Consider the following 17,729-nt stretch of genomic DNA (forward strand, 5'->3'; position numbering starts at 1 on the left):
CTTCACCACATGGGCCTTTGGGGGCCATTGAACATCCAAACCACTGTAAGTGCTAGAGTGCTTGACGTGTGTTGAGCCCTGTGTATACATATTTGTCATTTATGTTTTATACATAGATGTCATATTATTTTAAAGAAAGTTGTGCCAATTTTTCCAGATAGCCAGGTTTACTTAATAATCCCAGTACTTTTGGTAAACTCAGCAGTGCTGTGCACGTTGGTGCCTGGCTCAGTCTGCGGTGAGGTGGGCGGATATGAAACATGTGCCTTGCCAAGAGTCACCTGGCACAGGTGGGGGCAGTACAGGGATAAGCTTGTAGACACTACAGCCCTCTGGAAGCCCTTAGCTCATTCAAAGAAAGACCACAGGCACAAGGTCGTTGCTAGTTGTGGAAATAAGCAGACTGCTCAAGCGAAACTAATTTAGATTTTTTTTTTTGTAAGGGGGATTGAACCCAGGGCCCATGGGTGTTCTACCTCTGAGCCGTACCCCTCTGAGCCGTACCCCTGGCCTGTTTTACTTTTTGAAATAGGGTCTTGCTAAGACTGACCTTGAACTTGCAATTCCTCTTGTATCACCCACAGTCAAAACCACACCTTGATCACAAGATCCAACCCATGGCAGGTGGTCTTGAGATGGAAACAGGCAGGAACAGTAGGGGACCCACCCATCGCTGACCACGCCCTGCCCATGCCGGCTGAGGGTCACAGAGGTTGTGTGCTGGCTTCCTGGGTGGGCTGCTGCAGAGAGCAGGGGCTGGAATCTATTGCCCTGCCCAGGCTGGCTTTGTCCACGCGTGTCTTCTGTCTTGCAATTCTCAGCAGACTAGTTGTATGCAGAGTAAAGCGCTTGACCTTTCTGGATGTTAGCGCTCTCCTCTTTACGGTGGGGGTTGGGGGTTCTCAGAGACCCAGGACAAGGACATTCAGCCACAGGGCAGGGGGAGAGGTGGGGAAGGCAGGGCAGCATAGAATCCGTGGCCCTGTGACACTGACGTAGCTGCTCCCCACCTTGGCCAAGAAAGGCTGGGCCACGCACATCTTGGCCTCATCCAGTTGTAAAATTCCGTGGCTGTTGCTCCTGGAAAGAACAATCTTACAACTGAGGCCTCCAGTCATATTTTTATTTTTTACAGTCCATAATCTCTTTTGGAATGTACTGAAAGAAAGATGGGATTCTAAACTCCTTTTCACACTGGTTAAGCCAATGATCTGATCTAATTATATTTACTCCCGTTTGGGACATGAGGGTGATGGTATACAGCCTAGACATGCCAACTGTTGCCCGTGAGAGAGTCTTAGCAAAGTTATTTTAAGCCAAAGAATTGGGGGGAAATTGCATGCTTTTTTTTTTCTTTCAGTGCCTAGAGCTTGGGTGGTTTCTAAAACACATACCTTATGTAAGTTGAAATGATAGAAATTTGAAGCTATTTAAATTACTTTCCAGCCTTACAGTCTTGCTTTCGTAGTTTCAGAATAAACGTCAGGGCTTAGAGTGTGAGGTTTATTTTTAACCGTGGTAGAAAGCAAGAGAACGGTGTGGACAGAGGCAGCTTCTTTAGGGGGAAAAAAATTAACTCACAATTTATAGTCCCAAAAGAGAATCAACTAATTGAAGGCTTAAGAAAGATCAGCATCTACCAGAAAGCCCATCTCTGTTGACAGCTTTGCATCTGGAACAAATCTGCACAGCAGCCGAGGAACAGTTTAGAAAGAGGAGGTACCTGGCAGGGTAGGCAGCCCTGTTCAGCCTTCCAGGCACAATGTGCCTTAGCGGCTCCCGGCTTGTGTCTGAAGGAGGTAGAAGGCCAAACGCTCGCCAGTCAACAGGCATGTCCTGAACGCCCGCCTTGTGCCAGGCTTGTGCCTGTACCCGGCAGCCACAGGGTGGGTGGGTGCGGCTGGAGCAGAGTGTGTGGTGAGGGCCTGGGAGGGTGCCGAGCCAGGCTGTGTGGGCCCTTGAGGGTCTTGACAAGGTTTTGGCGTTTGTCTTGGGTATCAGCTAAGGAGCTGCCTGGCTGCTCTGTGGAAAACAGAAGGGGCAAATTGTGAACAGATAGGATGGAGGCTGAGGAGGAAGTCAGTGTGGCGGTCCAGCCGGAGATGCTGCTGGGGATGCAGGTGTGGGGGGAGCGGCCTTCAGGGCAGTTTGAGAGGTGAAATTGCCAGGCCCTGTGGAGGGCTGATGAAAGGGGACACGGGGTATATCAGGTAGTGCTCAGGGCAGGGCATAGAAGCCACTCTCAATATTTTAAATAGGAATTTAATTCAGGGAATTAGGTGCTTACAAAATTGCAGACCAAAGTATGCGTTGTGCATATATAAGTCACTATACCAATCACTATTATGTGTAATTGTAGTGAATCAATAAAAGCCTTAAAAATAGAAATTGTAGGAAGGGCCGAAGGAGGAGTCCTGTGTTTGAATATTTGCATCCTCCCAAATTCACAGGGGAAAACGTTAACTCTCAAGTGGTGGTATTAGCAGGCAGGGCCACTAGGATGGATCAGATGATGAGGGCCCTGCCTCCAAGGTTGGGTTCAGTGATTTATAGAAGATGCCAGAGAGCTTCCTGGCCCCTTCCAGCCGTGAGAATGCAGAGAAGGCATTTTTCTATGACCCAGGAAGCGGGGCCTTGATCTTGGACTCCCCAGCACCCAGAACCACGAGGAATAAACGCCCCATGTATATAAAGCACCCAGCTTAGGTTATTTTGTTATAACAGCCCAAACAGACTTGGACAAGTAGGAAATGGAATGATCAAATTCAAAAACACCTTGTGCAGAAGTAAGGGGATGAGTGCTTGCTCCAGCAGAGCCTCTCAGCGCATCTCGGCAGCCTGGTTGCTGGTGGAAATAGCAACAAGAAGGCTCCATCTCTTTCCCACCCTCGGAATTGCCTCTGTGGACAGAGCCCACTTCGCAACCAGATTCTGGCTGCAGGGAGCAGAGGCTGCTCAGAGCAGGACGCTGGGTGGGTACGTCTACCCCAGTGACCAGCCTGACACCATAATGTTCCCTTGGAAAGAAGCTGAAATAGACATTGAATGTCTCTGGACCCGTCCACCCATCCTGGGCTGTGAGGGAGGAGTCGGTATCAAGGATACCTCAGTATAGAGCCTTGCTGGGGGGCCACAATAATTTGGACTGTTGCCCTGGTTGCTTTTGCCTGTAAATAAAAGCTCCTGTGTGCCTTGGGAACTCCTCGTGGCAGTTTGAAGGGTTCGGGGGGGATCAAAGATGCTTTTGTCCCTAGGGATTTTAGGGTCCCCCCCTGCAATGCTCAGAAAGACAACTATCAGGAGGGAAGACCACCCCCCATCCCTCCCAGGTCCTGCACACAGTCCAGGCCTGTTGTATAGAAGGGAGACAGACACCTGGCCTTTAAGGCCACCTGGGAATGTCCAGGACCAAGAGTGATGGAAAAGTCCCTCCGGGCTCCAAGTTCCAAAGGCAAGAGTCTTGAAAGGCAGATGGGGAACAGCCGCCTTCTCTTCAGTCCTGTTTCCCTGCCTTCCTGCTGGGTCTGGGGAGTGCTGGATGGTCCCTGCTCTGAGCTTTGCACCACCTGCAGACAAATCTCCCTGTTCTGTTCCCACCACCCTGGATTTCTGCAGCTTAAAGGCTTAGGCATGACCTCAAAAGCCATGTGTGTGCCCTGCTGATCCTTCTCTTCCTCCGAGCGGGGATTTGAGCAGCCGGGCTGGCTCAGCCCCTCAGATATGCCAACATCTTGAACGTGGCACACGGGCTCCTGATGCCAGCAAGCCGTGGCAGGAGAGAGAGGCTCAAGAACCTGAGTGACAGGCATCAGACTCGGCTATCACAGGGCCCCTGGACACTGTCACCCTCCTTCTCTGATCTCTGCTTTCCTACCCCCTCCAAGCTGTTCATCTCTGTGTGTATATGTGAGTGTGTATGTGTGTGTGTGTCACACACACACACACACACACACACACACACACACACTCATGCCCCAAGGCCAGATGTCCTCTGGAGCTATGGGGACAGACGGTGCCTGTGTGTTTACAGTTCTCAGTTCTCTCCCACAATCCTCAGGATGCCTGGGGCTGTGGCGATCCCCACTTCTAGCACAGGAAACCACCCCTGAGGTTCTAGCAACTTTCCAAGGTCACATATATTGGAAGGGGTGGAAGTATGCCCCAAACCCCGGCCATCATCTTCCAAAGACACCAGCCACACGACACGTGACACGCCTGCAATGCAGAGCCCTTGCTGTGGGTAGCAATGGTGGAGGGCAGGGTCCCCTCCTCACCTTGCCTATTTCTGGAGGATTTGAGTCCTAAAGAAAGGAGTGGACAGGTCCCAGCCACCAGCCATCAGCTGGGGACAGCAGTGGCCCTCTGCTTGCTGAAACCTTGAGATCCATGCCAGGGCCTGCTACTCACACTGGACACCTTGTGTTTTGCAGCAGACTGCCACAAAAGAGGTAGACAGCCCGAGAGGTGAAGCGACTCAGCAGCTGAGCCAGGCACCACTTCTCAGGGTAGCATGGCTCCCAGGCCCGGCTCGATGCCCAGGACCCTGCGCTGGTCACCTCTCTCTCTGTCTGAACCTCATTTGTAAACAGGGACACACGTGGCCACAGGGCGTGCCCCATGGGTCAGGAGTGGTGGGAAGATGGGTGAGCGCCGAGAACCCTGGGTATAAGCAGTTAGAGCTCTGCCGCTTACCTGCAGCCTCTGCTGGCAAAATCAAGACCACGGGTGGCCATCTTCCTCCTCTACGAACCTTCCTGTCTACACCAGAATGTGGAGCAAGGCGGCCCCGCTGACCTAGAAGTCTGCTCCCACCAAGGACAGAGCCATTTATTACCCACAGCCCTCCCTGCTGGAAGCCAGATGATATGTCCTCAGTAGCCAAAAGGCAGGAAGACTTTATTGTACTTCTCAGAGACTTCCCAGAACAGATGAATCGCCAGCTCTCAAACACTGGCTTGGAGATTCAGGAGATGTCTCAAATTCTCATGGCAGAAACGTCTATTGATCTGCACTGAAACGCTCCAGACAGCTCCGTTTCTCCGGGAAATAAGATCCTGGCTCCAGGAATACCGAGTCTTCTTCCTTTTTAATTCTTCATCTCCAGCCCACAGACCTTGAAGCAGAGCCATGCCCTTGAACTGGCAGCAGTGATTCTATTAAAGAAGCTTGATTGCAAAGCGAGAAAAGGAGAGGGAGAAAGGGAAGGGGGGAGAGAGGAAGATAGTGAAATAATCTATTTTCATTAAATGCTCCTTGCTTCAAAGTGGAAATATTTTCCGGATGCCTAGGGAACTGTTTTCTGTTTCATGTTGGAAGAATCTGTTGTTAAAATCAGAAACGTTTCCGTATGAGGGAGAAACCATCATCGTCAGAGCCTAGGACCAAATTATTTTTACAGAGAAGAGATTTCTGTCCCGGGCGTCTACTTAGCAATCATTTACCAAGCACCTACCATCAACCTGGTGTCATTCCAGGTACGTGAGGGTTGATAAGGGTGATAGGATTTTAATAGGATAAGAAGTTATGGATTATTTTTGGTTAACATTCTACCAGTTGATGCTTAAGGTCCACTGACAACCTACTGTGTGCCGGACCTGACCTGGACACCGAGGATGTAGTGGTGAACTGGACGATGTGAATCTCTGCCTTATAGAAGCTTCCGGCCTACCTGATATGATAAGGGCCAATGAGGGCCTGGGAGTGTTTTAACTAGAGACCTGTGGAGATGACATTCATTCAAGAACACGCTTTTCCATTTATCATCTCACGTGGTGGCAGGGGAGACGGGGTCATTCCTATGTTACCCATGAATACTCTGAGGCAGCTGAGTTATTGAGAGCTGCTTGGGGTGCAGAGATGGTACCCCAACCCTGAGATGTGGGTGGTTTCCATATTTTAGCTATAAGAAACGATCCAGTTATGGGCATTTGTATACATGGTATTATGTGGACCTGTGCTTTTATTTGTCCGGGGCATTTACTTGAGAATGGAATTGCTGGGCTCTATGGTAACTGTTGCCTTTTTTTTAATTTATTTATTTATTTTTTATTGTTTTTTATTGGTGCACAAACTGTTGCCTTTTGATGAACTCCAGAACTCTTCTCGCCAGCAGCGAGATCTTCATGTCTGTATTTTTGCCAACATTTATTATCGTCTGTCCTTTGGCTTGTAGCCATCCTAGTGCTACAAGTGTTTCATTCTGCTTTTGAAAACACGGCATATCTAACATGTGATGGGACTAGAATATCTGTGGATAATCCTATGTCCAGCAACTCTCTCCTTAGAGTAGTGGTCAGCCCTAGGCTGAGAAGTAGCTGGTGTCCTCGCTGGTCAGTCTGTATCCAGAGGGCTCTGTGCTTCCTGGATGGAATCTCAGGTCTCGGGGGAGGTTTGCTGGGGCCCGTGGATGCCTAACACTCTGCCCTCTCCTCTTATCTTGCAGCGATTCACGAGTTCCCCACAGACCTGTTTTCCAACAAGGAGCGACAGCACGGAGCCGTCCTGCTGCACATCCTCGGTGTGAGTGGCCCCCAGTGACGCGATCTCACTGACCATCTGGCACGTGAAACCTGCCTGCTGAGCGTGGCAGGGCCATAGTGTGTCTGAGATTTCATTTGGACGTTAACAGAGAGAACAGACATGGGACCATTTTGCCAGTCAAGAAACAACACCTTACATAGGCTAAATGGCTTGCCCAGTGGCTTACAACTGGCCACCCCCAAGCCAGCCTAAGGGCACGGGGCTTCCTGTGCCTCGCAATCTGCTTTTATAAGCAGGGGTGATGGCACCTATTCCTGATGTGCAACTGTGAGGGAATATAGGCCGGTGCATCAGATGTCACAGGGACTAGGCCCTCCCTAGATGCTACTGTTATGATTCCTACAACTACCCCCCCTTTGACCAATTTTACATTACTGTGTTGAAAACTTTGCACTTTTTATCACACTCCCCTCCATATGTGGATGGATCCTGATGACAATAGTGGAATCCAAGTAGCAATTTTCAAAGGAATAATGGGATGGGTGTGGAGGTGCATGTCCTTGGGGGAGACTGAGACAGGAGGATTGCTGGTCCAAAGACAGCCTCAGCAACTTAGTGTGGCCCTGTTTTAAAAAAAAAAAAAATATATATATATATATATATATATATATATATATATATATGCGGGCATGGTGGCGCACGCTTGTAATCCCCGTGCTTGGGAGGCGGAGACAGGAGGATCGCACAGGTTCGAAGCCAGCCTCACTGGCTTAAGAGACCCTGTTTCCAAATAAAAATATAAAAATAGGTCTGGGAGTGTAGCCCAGAGGTAGAAGGGTTTCCAAGAACCCCAGTACCACCAATACACACACACACACACAAACACACACACACACATATGGCTGGGGGTATAGCTCAGAGGTAGAATACCCCTGGGTTCAACCCTTAGTATGGAAGGAAGAGAGGGAAGAAGGAGGGAGGGAGGGAAGAAGGAAAATAACAGACTCAAACCTAAATCATAGGTCACTCTTCTGAAAGGGGGTGGGCAGTTCCAGCCTCAGCCAAATCTGGCCCACTGCCTGTTTTTATAAAGTTTTATTGGAACATAGCCATGCAACCCTCATTTCTGCAGTATCTAAGTCTCCTTTTGTGCTTCAGTAGCAGAACCAAGTTGCTGCGTCAAAGACTACATGGTCCCCAAAGCCAAAAATATTTAGTTTCAGAAACCATTTGCTGATGGTTGAACAGCGTGGGGGAAACAAAGCTGGTCAAGTTTAGCTTTTCCACTTCGGTTCAACCATAGCAGCCTTCCCGCACGCTCGGGAGCTGGACCACCCAGCACCATCTGCATGGATGTTTAAGATCAACCAAGCATTAGTCTTTTTAGAGAGATCATTAAAGAAGTGAAATCTGGGATTCTCGTATAGATAGTAACAAGGAGAGAATAATGGATGGGGGAATTTTAATTAACAGGATAAGCCACAAATGAAAATAATGGATTGAAATGGAGTTTGCCGGCAAATTTTGAGTGACATGCATATATTATTTTTAAAACCGAGCTCTTACCTTCCTAGCATCTCTGGCTTTACATGCCTTCCCCTTTAGCTGGACCACTTGGTCCCATAATTCTGGATGTGTGAGTTTTGGGTACTAGAGATTGAACCCAGGGACATTCTACCTCTGAGCTACACCCCCATCCCTAGTTTTAAATTTTGAAACAGGGTCTTGCTAAGTTGCTAAGGCTGGCCTCGGACCTGTAATTCTCCATTGCCAGCCTGAGATTACAGGTGTGGACCACCAAGCTCGACTCCCAAATCTTTTTCTTGGTATGACCGAGATGAAACCTTTTTTGTTGAACCCCAAAGACAGCACCTCAGGAATTTGGCTGGAACTCTTTAAAGCAGGGGTTTTAAGCCATAAAACTATGGCTAGAGGGCCCAATCAGCCCACTCCTTATTGTATAAATAAAGTTTTATTGGAACACAGCCATGCCCATTTGCTGGCTCAGAATATTACTATCTAACCCTCTGCAGAGGACGTTTACAAAGTTTTTCATTAGAGTTCAAAGGAGCCGAGCATAGGAGGCAATTTTATCTGCAGCTCTATGAAGATTTTTGGCCCTTCGTGGCCCATAGGTTGGGTACCGGGGTGCCTTCTTGGCCCCTTACTGTCCTGTGTTTCTGTGGGTGTCATGGGAGGGCAGTGCCCTGTGGCCTCATGGGTATGCATTATGTTGTTGTGGGCAGATGTGAATTTGAGTCCGAATCCTGAGATCTGTAGCGGGGACTTTCCCAATTACTCCCTCTCTCCTTTACCCACGCTATTTGTTTTTGCGTCTGCCCAAAAGATAATGAGTCAAATCCAGACACGGTCACGCCGGGCTCCTGGGCACCTGCCTCCGGTGGCCACAGCGAGCGCATCTCCCACTCTGTCGGATCACATTTAATCAGTCGTGGCGTTGCTGAGTGTCACACTGGGCTGAAGCATCCTTGGCCTTTCTCTCTTTTTGAAAACAAAGCATCTGTTTTAGTCACTGTTCTCACCACTGTGCTCCGAAATATCTGATGACCACAGTTTAGAGGAAGAGAGATTTATTTGCTTATGTATTAGGGCATGAGGGCAGAAATAGGGAGGAGAATTTGGTATCAGTTCTCAGCGCGCAGCAGGGGAGAGAAAAGAGCAGGAAGCTGCCACAGCCAAGTCTCCAGCCCTCAGCAACCACGCCTGCCTCCAACATGGCCACCTTGTTTACCATGAGGTCTGGGAGGGTTCTCCATCCAAACCCTATCAGCGTCCACGCCCCTGCTTAGAGTAAACCCATCCCTTTCCCCAGGGCCTCGGGACTTGTTATTTCCTGATTGTTAGAGATGCTTTATCTGCCTGTTTGTTTTTATTTCACACCAAAGGCAGCCAGCCACACCGAGCAAAGGCTTCTCCCAGTCCTCTGTCCACTGTGGCTCTGCTGCTTGCAACAGTGCCTGGCACATAGGAGGAGCTCAGTAAGCTGTGCTGGGTGGGTGGCTGGACAGATGGACTGGACAGGGGCCAGGTTGGAAACCAGCCTCAGCTACTTAGTGAGGTCCTCTGCAACTTAGAAAAACTCTGTTTCAAAATTTTAAAGTGAGGGGGTGCAGGGAGTGTAGCTTAGAGGTAGAATGCCCCTGAGTTCATCCCCAGTACCAAAGGAAAAACAAAAATGTGTGCGTATATGGGTGGGAGGTCACCACGCACCAAGGAGTCCCCCAGCAGACGGAGGCTGCTGCCCGTAACTCAGTTCAGACACTGTCCACCTGGGGGCGGCGTCAGACCCCACATGTTGAGGACTCAGCCCTGGCTAGTCCTCAGTTTATATGCCACTCCGGGTCCCCAGGCTCTTCCCTGTGCTTCTGATTAACTGGATATAAATCCAGCTCCCCACACCCCTTTCTCAGGTTCAAATTCTTTGCTAGAGCAGCTCACTGAACTCAGGGGAACACTCACGTATGTTCACCATCAATTGCAAGGGATAGTTCAATGCATACAGGGCAAGGTATGAGGGGAGGGGCACGGAGCTTCCACGCCCCCCCACCCTGAGCACCCCACCGTCCAGGCACCTCCATGGGCTCCACCATCCTGAAGGTCCCCAACCTTGACCTTGTGGGTTTCATGGGGGCCTGGTTGCGTGGGCATGGCTGATGACCTCATTGGCCATTGGTGGTTGGCTCAGCCCTCAGCCTCCCCAGGGTGGAGGGACCTGCTAAACCTGCCTTGCTCTTGCTGGTGGCCGCGCCATCCTGAAGCTACCCGGGCCCGCAGCCCCAGTCATCTGTTGGCACACAAAAGATACTTTCACCACTCACAGGTCCAAAAGGCTGCAGGGCCTGTGTGCCAGGAATCGGGGCAGAGACCAAATACATATTTCTTACTATATCACAGCATCTCGAGAGAAGAAGTCCAAGTCCACGTGGCGAGGGTTTTGGTCCCTCTCTGCCACCTGGAATGTTATTTCTCCTCTCTGGGCCTCAGTTTCCCTGTCTGTCAGTGTGGAGGCTGAGGGGGCAGACCTGGGGGTTCCGGGGTCTCCTCTGCGCCCCGTCTGTGCCTAGCTCTGCCACAGCCTGGCGTGGGTGCGATACGCCCGGCCGACCCTGTCTCGTCTCCTTCGCAGGCTCTGTACATGTTCTATGCCTTGGCCATCGTGTGTGACGACTTCTTCGTCCCGTCCCTGGAGAAGATCTGCGAGGTGCGTGGGAGGGACTCGGGAGGAGGACATACACGTGTCACCTCAATGACACAGCCGGAAGGCCGGCTCTGGGGTGGGGAGCGGTAGAAACCGTCACAGCAAGCCCCTGGTGTCGCCCTGTGGTGACCCCTCACTCCATCGGGTGGCCCCTCCCAGAGCCGGTCAGAGGCAGCCGCCACACCCAGAATATTAGGCCCACACTCCCTGGGGTGCTAGTGTGCTGGGCTCCACCCAAGGATGAGCAGAGGCTGGGGACTGCAGCCGTCGAGAAATCAGCTAATCCTGACAGAGCACACACCTGGGCCCTGCAGGCCAAGGCGTCAGGCCCCTGCCTGAGAATCACATGGAAAGTGGGTGGCTGGCATCTGGTAGAGGTGCCAGGTCCCCGTCAGGGTTACCGCATCCCTGAGGATAGAGAGGGGAACAAGGATGCTGGTCTTGGTCGTCTAGGTATGGGGCTTGGTGGGAGACACAGAGGACTAAGAAGCCAGAGGGAGGGCAGGAGCGTCACCGTTGGGGAGGAATCCAGAAAGGCATCATGGAGAAGGAATTTGATCTGGGCTCTGGATGCAGGAGGGCTTTGGGCAAGCAGAGAGAGAGGAGGAAAGGGTGTCCTAGGAGGGAGGAATGGTCCAGGCAAAGACAGGGAGCGGCACAGGCTGGACTTTGCAGAAAGTGGTCGGAGGTGCTTTGCTGGCAGAGCCCCCTCTGTGGACCCTCACTCCATGAGGAGGGGGGTTAAGGTGGCTTACTCCATGGGGATCAATGCTGTGCCCGAAGCCTGGGTCTAGCTCCGGGCTCTGGTCCTCTGAGGGCCCCCTGCACAGCCTGCTGGCCTGTGGAGAGGGGTGCCAGCCCAGGGCTGCCGTGCTGCCTAGGGTACTATGGGAGGAATACTCAAGCCCTGGCCCCTTTTTCTCTGTCAGGGCTGAGGCCTCCACAGCCAGAATGTGGCCTCACCAAGCAGAGCGGGCCTTGAGAGAGTGCCCAGCCTTGTCCCATGCCAGCTGATCCCGGGACAGGTCCTCTGGGTCTCTGGGGACAGGGGATTTTGGATTGGCATGGAGGAGGCATTCCCGAATGCAGGCTCGGGCTGTGTGCTGGGGACTCCAGCTCCCGCAGCCCCAGGCTTCTCATAGGGGCCCAAGAGATGGTCTCTAGACTGGAGGACCCTCGTTGAGCTCCCCTGCAGACCCCAAAGATGACAAAGGCCAGCCCTGCCCCCACCATCTATTGGGGAAGGCAGGCGTGCACCACTAACCCTCCTCGTGTGTAATCCTTGTTTCAATAATGGAAGATAGAATATGCCGGGGTCCAGGGGAGTGGCTGTCTCTGGGGAGGATGCAGGAAAGGCTTCATCAAGGAGACAGAACTCAGTGGGGAGGGGGGGAGCGAACAGAAAGTGGATAAGTGGGGACAGGGAAAGGGGATTCTAAGTTGAAGTCTGGGCCAAGATCGGAAGGGGAAAGTGTGTGCCCTGGGCCCAGGGAGGACAGGCTGCCACTGGGATGCAGGATTGTCTGAGATAGAGGATGAACTCGCAGGCTGCTGGAACATCCGTCCCGTTATTTTGTCCACGTTCCCTTCATTACACCCTGAGGGTCTGCGGTCTCTTCTGTTTCAGAGACTCCATCTGAGCGAAGATGTGGCTGGAGCCACCTTCATGGCTGCAGGAAGCTCTACACCAGAGCTATTTGCCTCAGTCATTGGTAAGAAATCCCTGGACAGCTGGATGTGATGCCACACGCTTGTAGCCCCAGCATTAGGAAGGTGGAGACTGGAGGATCACGGTTCGCAGACAGCCTCAACTACTTAGCGAGGCCCTTTGCAACTTAGTGAGACCCTGTTTCAAAATAAAAAGAAGCCAGAAGGTGGTGGCGCACGCTTGTAATCCCAGAATTCGGGAGGCTGAGACGTCACACGCTTGTAGCCCCAGCATTAGGAAGGTGGAGACTGGAGGATCGTGGTTCACGGACAGCCTTGGCTACTTAGTGAGGCCTTCTGCAACTCAGTGAGACCCTGTTTCAAAATAAAAGAATAGCCGGGCGTGGTGGCACACACTTGTAATCCCCGCGCTTGGGAGGCAGAGACAGGAGGATCGCGCAGGTTCGAAGCCAGCCGCCCTGGCATAAGAGACCCTGTTTCAAAAATATAAAATAGGTCTGGGAGTGTAGCCCGGAGGTAGAAGGGCTTCCAGGAACCCCAGTACCACCAAAATAAATTAAAAAATAAATAAACAAACAAACAAATAAATAAATAAATATTAAAAATAAAATAAAATAAAAAGAATATGCCGGGCATGGTGGCGAATGCTTGTGATCCCAGTGCTTGGGAGGCTGAGACAGGAGGATTGCACAGGTTCGAAGACAACCTCAGCTACTTAGTGAGGCTCTCAGCAACTTGGTGAGACCCTGTTTCCAAATGAAGTATAAAAAAGGTCTGGGAGTATAGCCCAGAGGAAGAAGAGGCCCTGGGTTCCACCCAGTACAATAAATAAATAAATAAATAAATAAATAAATAGAATAAAAATAGGGCTGGGGGTATAGCTCAGAAGTAGAATGCCCCTGGGTTCCATCCCCAGTACAAGAAAGAAAGAAAGAAAGAAAGAAAGAAAGAAAGAAAGAAAGAAAGGAAGAAAGAGAGGGAAGGAAGGGAGGGAGGGAGGGAGTAAGTAAGTCCCCAGGTGCCTGAGAGTCAGGTCCAGAGAGAGCTTGTTTGCTCTGAGCCTGTGTTCCCGTCTGTGAGTCCAGAGCATCCGGAGGATAGGAAATAGATTGAGGTGGTTTCTAAGAGCATGGGGGGCTAATGGATGTGGGGTTTCTTTGGGGGATGATGAAAGTGTTTTAAAATTAGTTCATGGTTTGGATGGCACAGCTCCGTGACTGCGCTACACCACCGGACTTATTCCTTAAGTGGGTGAATTTTGTGGCATGTGAATTACATCTCCATAAAACCATTCCAGAAAGCATTGGAGGAGCTGGTCTCCGGGCCCCACTGCCTGGGGGTGCCTCTCACTAGCATCCTGGGTGCTCTGTTTGATGGGAACACTGAGGCTGGGCCGTGCAGTGGGGGCCAGGACCTCTCTCTCCTTTTGCAGGTGTGTTCATCACCCACGGAGACGTCGGCGTGGGCACCATCGTGGGCTCCGCTGTGTTCAACATCCTGTGTATAATTGGTGTGTGCGGGCTGTTCGCCGGCCAGGTCAGTGACCTGTCTCACGGGGGCAGGAGGGCTGGGGCAGCGGTGGGACCCCAGCTCAGGCCTGGCCTCTCCGTGCTGTGGCTCTGAGTATGGCAGCTCCTCCTCCTCCTCCTAGCTGAGCTGGCCTCCTCCCTGTCACTGTCCTTCCCTCCAATGGTCTGCGGCCTGAGGGCGTGAGTGCTATCAGGGGCCTTGCCAGTCTGAGGACCAGCACGCATCTGACAGCAGCCATCACTTAAGATGTTGAGGCCCTTTGCAACTCAGTGAGACCCTGTTTAAAAATAAAGAATAAAAAATAGGGCTGGAGGTGTAGCTCGAGATAGGATGCCCTGGGTTCTATCCCCAGTACCGAAAGAAAAAAAAAAAAAAAAAAAAAGTAGCTTCTTAACCCTGGCCCTCACCAGATTGCAGAACTTGGGGCCCGCCCTCTCTCAGGCGTGGAGCTGGCTTCTCGATGCCCCGTCCCATGTCCCCAGAGTCACGGGGAGGTTGGACATGGCCTGCCTTCCTTGGAGGGCAGCTGATACCTCCTGTGGGACCGGATGGCGCCTGGTAAATGGTTCACGCTGGGGAAACAGGCACAGCATGGCCATACTGTCCGAGGAATGAGGGAGGATTTCCCACCCCCAAGAATACCACCTGGCTTCCTTCTCTTTCCAAACATGACAGAGGGAGGGCCGGGGCAGCCTGAGGGAGCCTTGGGGCGGGCCCTTGCCCTGGGGGGAATGGGTCTGGGCAGATGTTCCCCACCTGCAAGCCCCGGCCCACGGCAGCTGTCGCCCTCTGCTTGGCAGGTGGTCCGGCTGACATGGTGGGCCGTGTGCCGCGACTCTGTGTACTACACCCTCTCTGTCATTGTGCTTATTGCGGTGAGTGACCCCTCCTGCCCAGTGGGGGGCGGGACCCTGCAAGGATGCGGACCTCTGCCTGCAAGCGTTCCTTACCACCCTTCTCTGTGGTCACACTGGCCATCCGCCGACCTGCATCTCTGTGCCCATCACGCCTCCCTTCCCCTGTCCCCTCTGGCTCTTGAGCACATCCAGGAACCACCTTGATGGCCTTGGAAAAGCTAAGGCTAAAGCTCGGATGGAGCACGGTGCTCCTCTGAGGCCGGCAGCCCCACTCAGCTTGAGCACTCTTTGGCAGGCCCAGGTCTGCCAAACCCCAGCTCCTGGGTTCTCTGCCACTGCAGAGCGGGAAGAGGGGGCCAGCCCAGACAGTCAGATGCAGCCAAGAAGGATCCGCAGAGGAAGGAAGGCAGAGGAGCCAACACGGAGGGCTCTGGGGTCTGTTAGATGGGGTGCAGCCCTGTGAGCCCCAGGAGCTGGGGTGACACCTTGGCACAGGATGTTGAAGCGTCTGCCAAGAAGCGTGTCAACCCCAGGGAGCAGTCCCAGCAAGACACTTTAAGAGGTGGCACAAGGCCAGGTGCAGGTGGCATGCCCAGACTTTACAGGAAGGAGTGGCTCCTCAGATGACAGGCTGCAGCCAGGCCAGACCTAGCACCAACTTTGCGTGGCTATTACGTCCCTATGGTTAGTTATCTATTGCTGTGTAACAAATTTCCCCCAGCGTCAACAGCTTCAAACGTCAAACATTTATGCTCTCCTGTGGCTCAAAAATCTAGGAGTGGGTTTGCTGGGTCCTCAGGGCCAGGGTCTCCACAGGGCTGAAGTCGCAGTGTCAGCCAGGATAGAAGCATCTCGGGGCTCAGATGGGCAAGTGTCCTCATTCAGGGCCCCCTTGTGGCTGTTGGCTGGCCGCAGGGCTTGCCAGCTGTCCCATAGTGCAGCTCCCAAGGCCGCCTTCCCTCAGAGAGAGAGGAGGAGGGCTCAAGGTGGAAGCCACAATATTTTTATAACCTAATCTTAGAACTGGCATCGGTCACTTTAGCTATACTCCGAATGTTAGAGGCAAGTTGCCAGGTCCAGCCCACGCTCAAGGGGAGTGTGGATGTCAGGAAGGATCACTGGGGCCATCTTAGAAACTGCCTGCCACACCCAAAAATGAAGCTGATTGGTAAAATCCTATGCATAAGTAAAAAAAAAAAAATCAACATAGTATCCTAACTCTAGCATGAAGGAGAAACAAAATAATAACACATCTCTGAACACATAAATGTTTTATGTAGAAGATCCAGTGATCTCCCATACAGAAGATCTTGGAGCCCTTCAACTACGAATGCAGACGGATTGCCAGCGTGTTAGACTGAAGCCCAGGCTCGTGCCAACATCATGACATGTTTTCCAAATAATAAATGATCCCGAAGCAATCATCACTAAGCAGACCAAAGTGCAGACATCCTACAATTTCCTAGTAACCTTACTAGTGAATTATTTGCTAAAACCATGTTAAAAATACTTTGATTGAAAAATATACCTGCCATTAGGACTTGCATTACTGTTTTTTAATTGCCAGAACATTTACTGGAACATTGAAGACTTGTGTCCAGTGTGGAAAAACTTAACCCCGTAGCTGTTTCACATGTCCCATACCACCTGACCTCCCTGTCTGCCACTGCCTCTGAATGCCAGTGGCCCTCCTTTGTGTTGTAACAACTGCAAAGATCCCAGTAAATGTCCCCGAAGTTCCCCCGGTGATAGTCCTGCCTTTTCTCTTGAAGTGCTCCTTTCTCAGAGCCTTGAATTTGAAGGCATCAACAGGGTGATGCCTGTTGAGCATGGCTTTCTTAGAAGGGTCCTGAAGCAGAGCTTGTGTGTGCTGCCCACTGTGGTATCCAGGAGGGGGTACAGTGAGCCCAAGCCCAGACAGCAGCCTCCGACTTCTCCTGGTACCAAATGAAGGGACCATCCTGTCTCCACCATCAGATGTGTGGGAGCAGGTCTTCCACGTCCTCTCCATCCTGGGTCATGCCAGAGGGCATAGAAGTTTCCCCACCACCACCACAGAAGCAGCATTTATTTGTGTCTTGTGCCAGGGATTCTGGGAAGAAGGTGTTGGGTGTGTTAATTAGGATTTTCCAGAAAAACAACCAGTAGTAGACAGAAGAGATGGATGGATGGATGGATGGATGGATGGATGGATGGATGGATGGATATTTATCTGGGAATTATCTCAAGTGATTATAGTGGTTGTAAAGTTCCATGCTATGCCATCTGCAAGCTACAGAGTCAGGGAAATCGGTAGAACAGCTTAGTCATAGGCCAAAGGCCTGAGAATCCAGGGAGCCACTGGTGTTAAGTCCTAGAGTCCAAAAGCCAGAGAACCTAGAGTTCTGCACCCAGAAACAGGATGTCTCAGCTCTAAGAAAGAGGGAGAGGAATGGAGAGGGATGGAAGGAGGGGAAGAAAGAGACACACACACACACACACACACACACACACACACACACACAGTTTGAGTATATACCTGAAAATTTACCTTTTGTCTGCCTTTATATTCTATCTAGGCCCCTTAGCAGGTTAGATGGTATACACCTATGTTGAATGAGGGTGGGTCTTCCATGTTCAGTCCATTAATTCAAATGTCAGTCTCTTCTAGAAGCACCCTCACAGAAATACCCAGAAATAACATCATACCAACAGTCTGGGTACCCCTTTACCCAAGCACGTAGACAGCTAAAACTAACCTTCATATTGAGCGGTGCCGTCATTCCCACTGTGACCCCCAACTGCCTGAACAGTGTACAAGCTGGCCCTTCACTCTTGGAATTCCCAAAGAGGTTGCTTTTTAGTTTTAAGAAAACTATTTCTCCTCCTCCCACAAGCTGGTCACACAACTTGTACACCAAATGTATAGAAATAGACATGTAGATTTTATTCCTGTCTCTGAAACTCCTTGATTTTAGCCACTGGCAGGGCAGGCT

General features: G+C 51.3%; 1 protein-coding gene across 2 annotated transcripts in view; it reads left to right on the plus strand.

Annotated features, from left to right (window-relative positions):
• The window catches only part of SLC24A4 (solute carrier family 24 member 4), a gene marked incomplete at both ends in the record, with an annotated part of 156,266 nt that overhangs the window by 98,161 nt on the left and 40,376 nt on the right, over positions 1-17,729 (plus strand). For both annotated transcript variants that reach the window (XM_080708130.1, XM_080708131.1), the window contains 5 exons: positions 6,443-6,519; positions 10,628-10,702; positions 12,327-12,411; positions 13,800-13,903; positions 14,698-14,772. In XM_080708130.1, coding sequence (XP_080564256.1) covers positions 6,443-6,519; positions 10,628-10,702; positions 12,327-12,411; positions 13,800-13,903; positions 14,698-14,772 — 416 coding nt within the window. The remainder of the gene's footprint in view (positions 1-6,442; positions 6,520-10,627; positions 10,703-12,326; positions 12,412-13,799; positions 13,904-14,697; positions 14,773-17,729) is intronic.

This window comes from Muscardinus avellanarius (assembly GCF_963383645.1).
Source record: "Muscardinus avellanarius genome assembly, chromosome: 12".
NCBI classification, from domain to species: Eukaryota; Metazoa; Chordata; class Mammalia; order Rodentia; family Gliridae; genus Muscardinus; species Muscardinus avellanarius.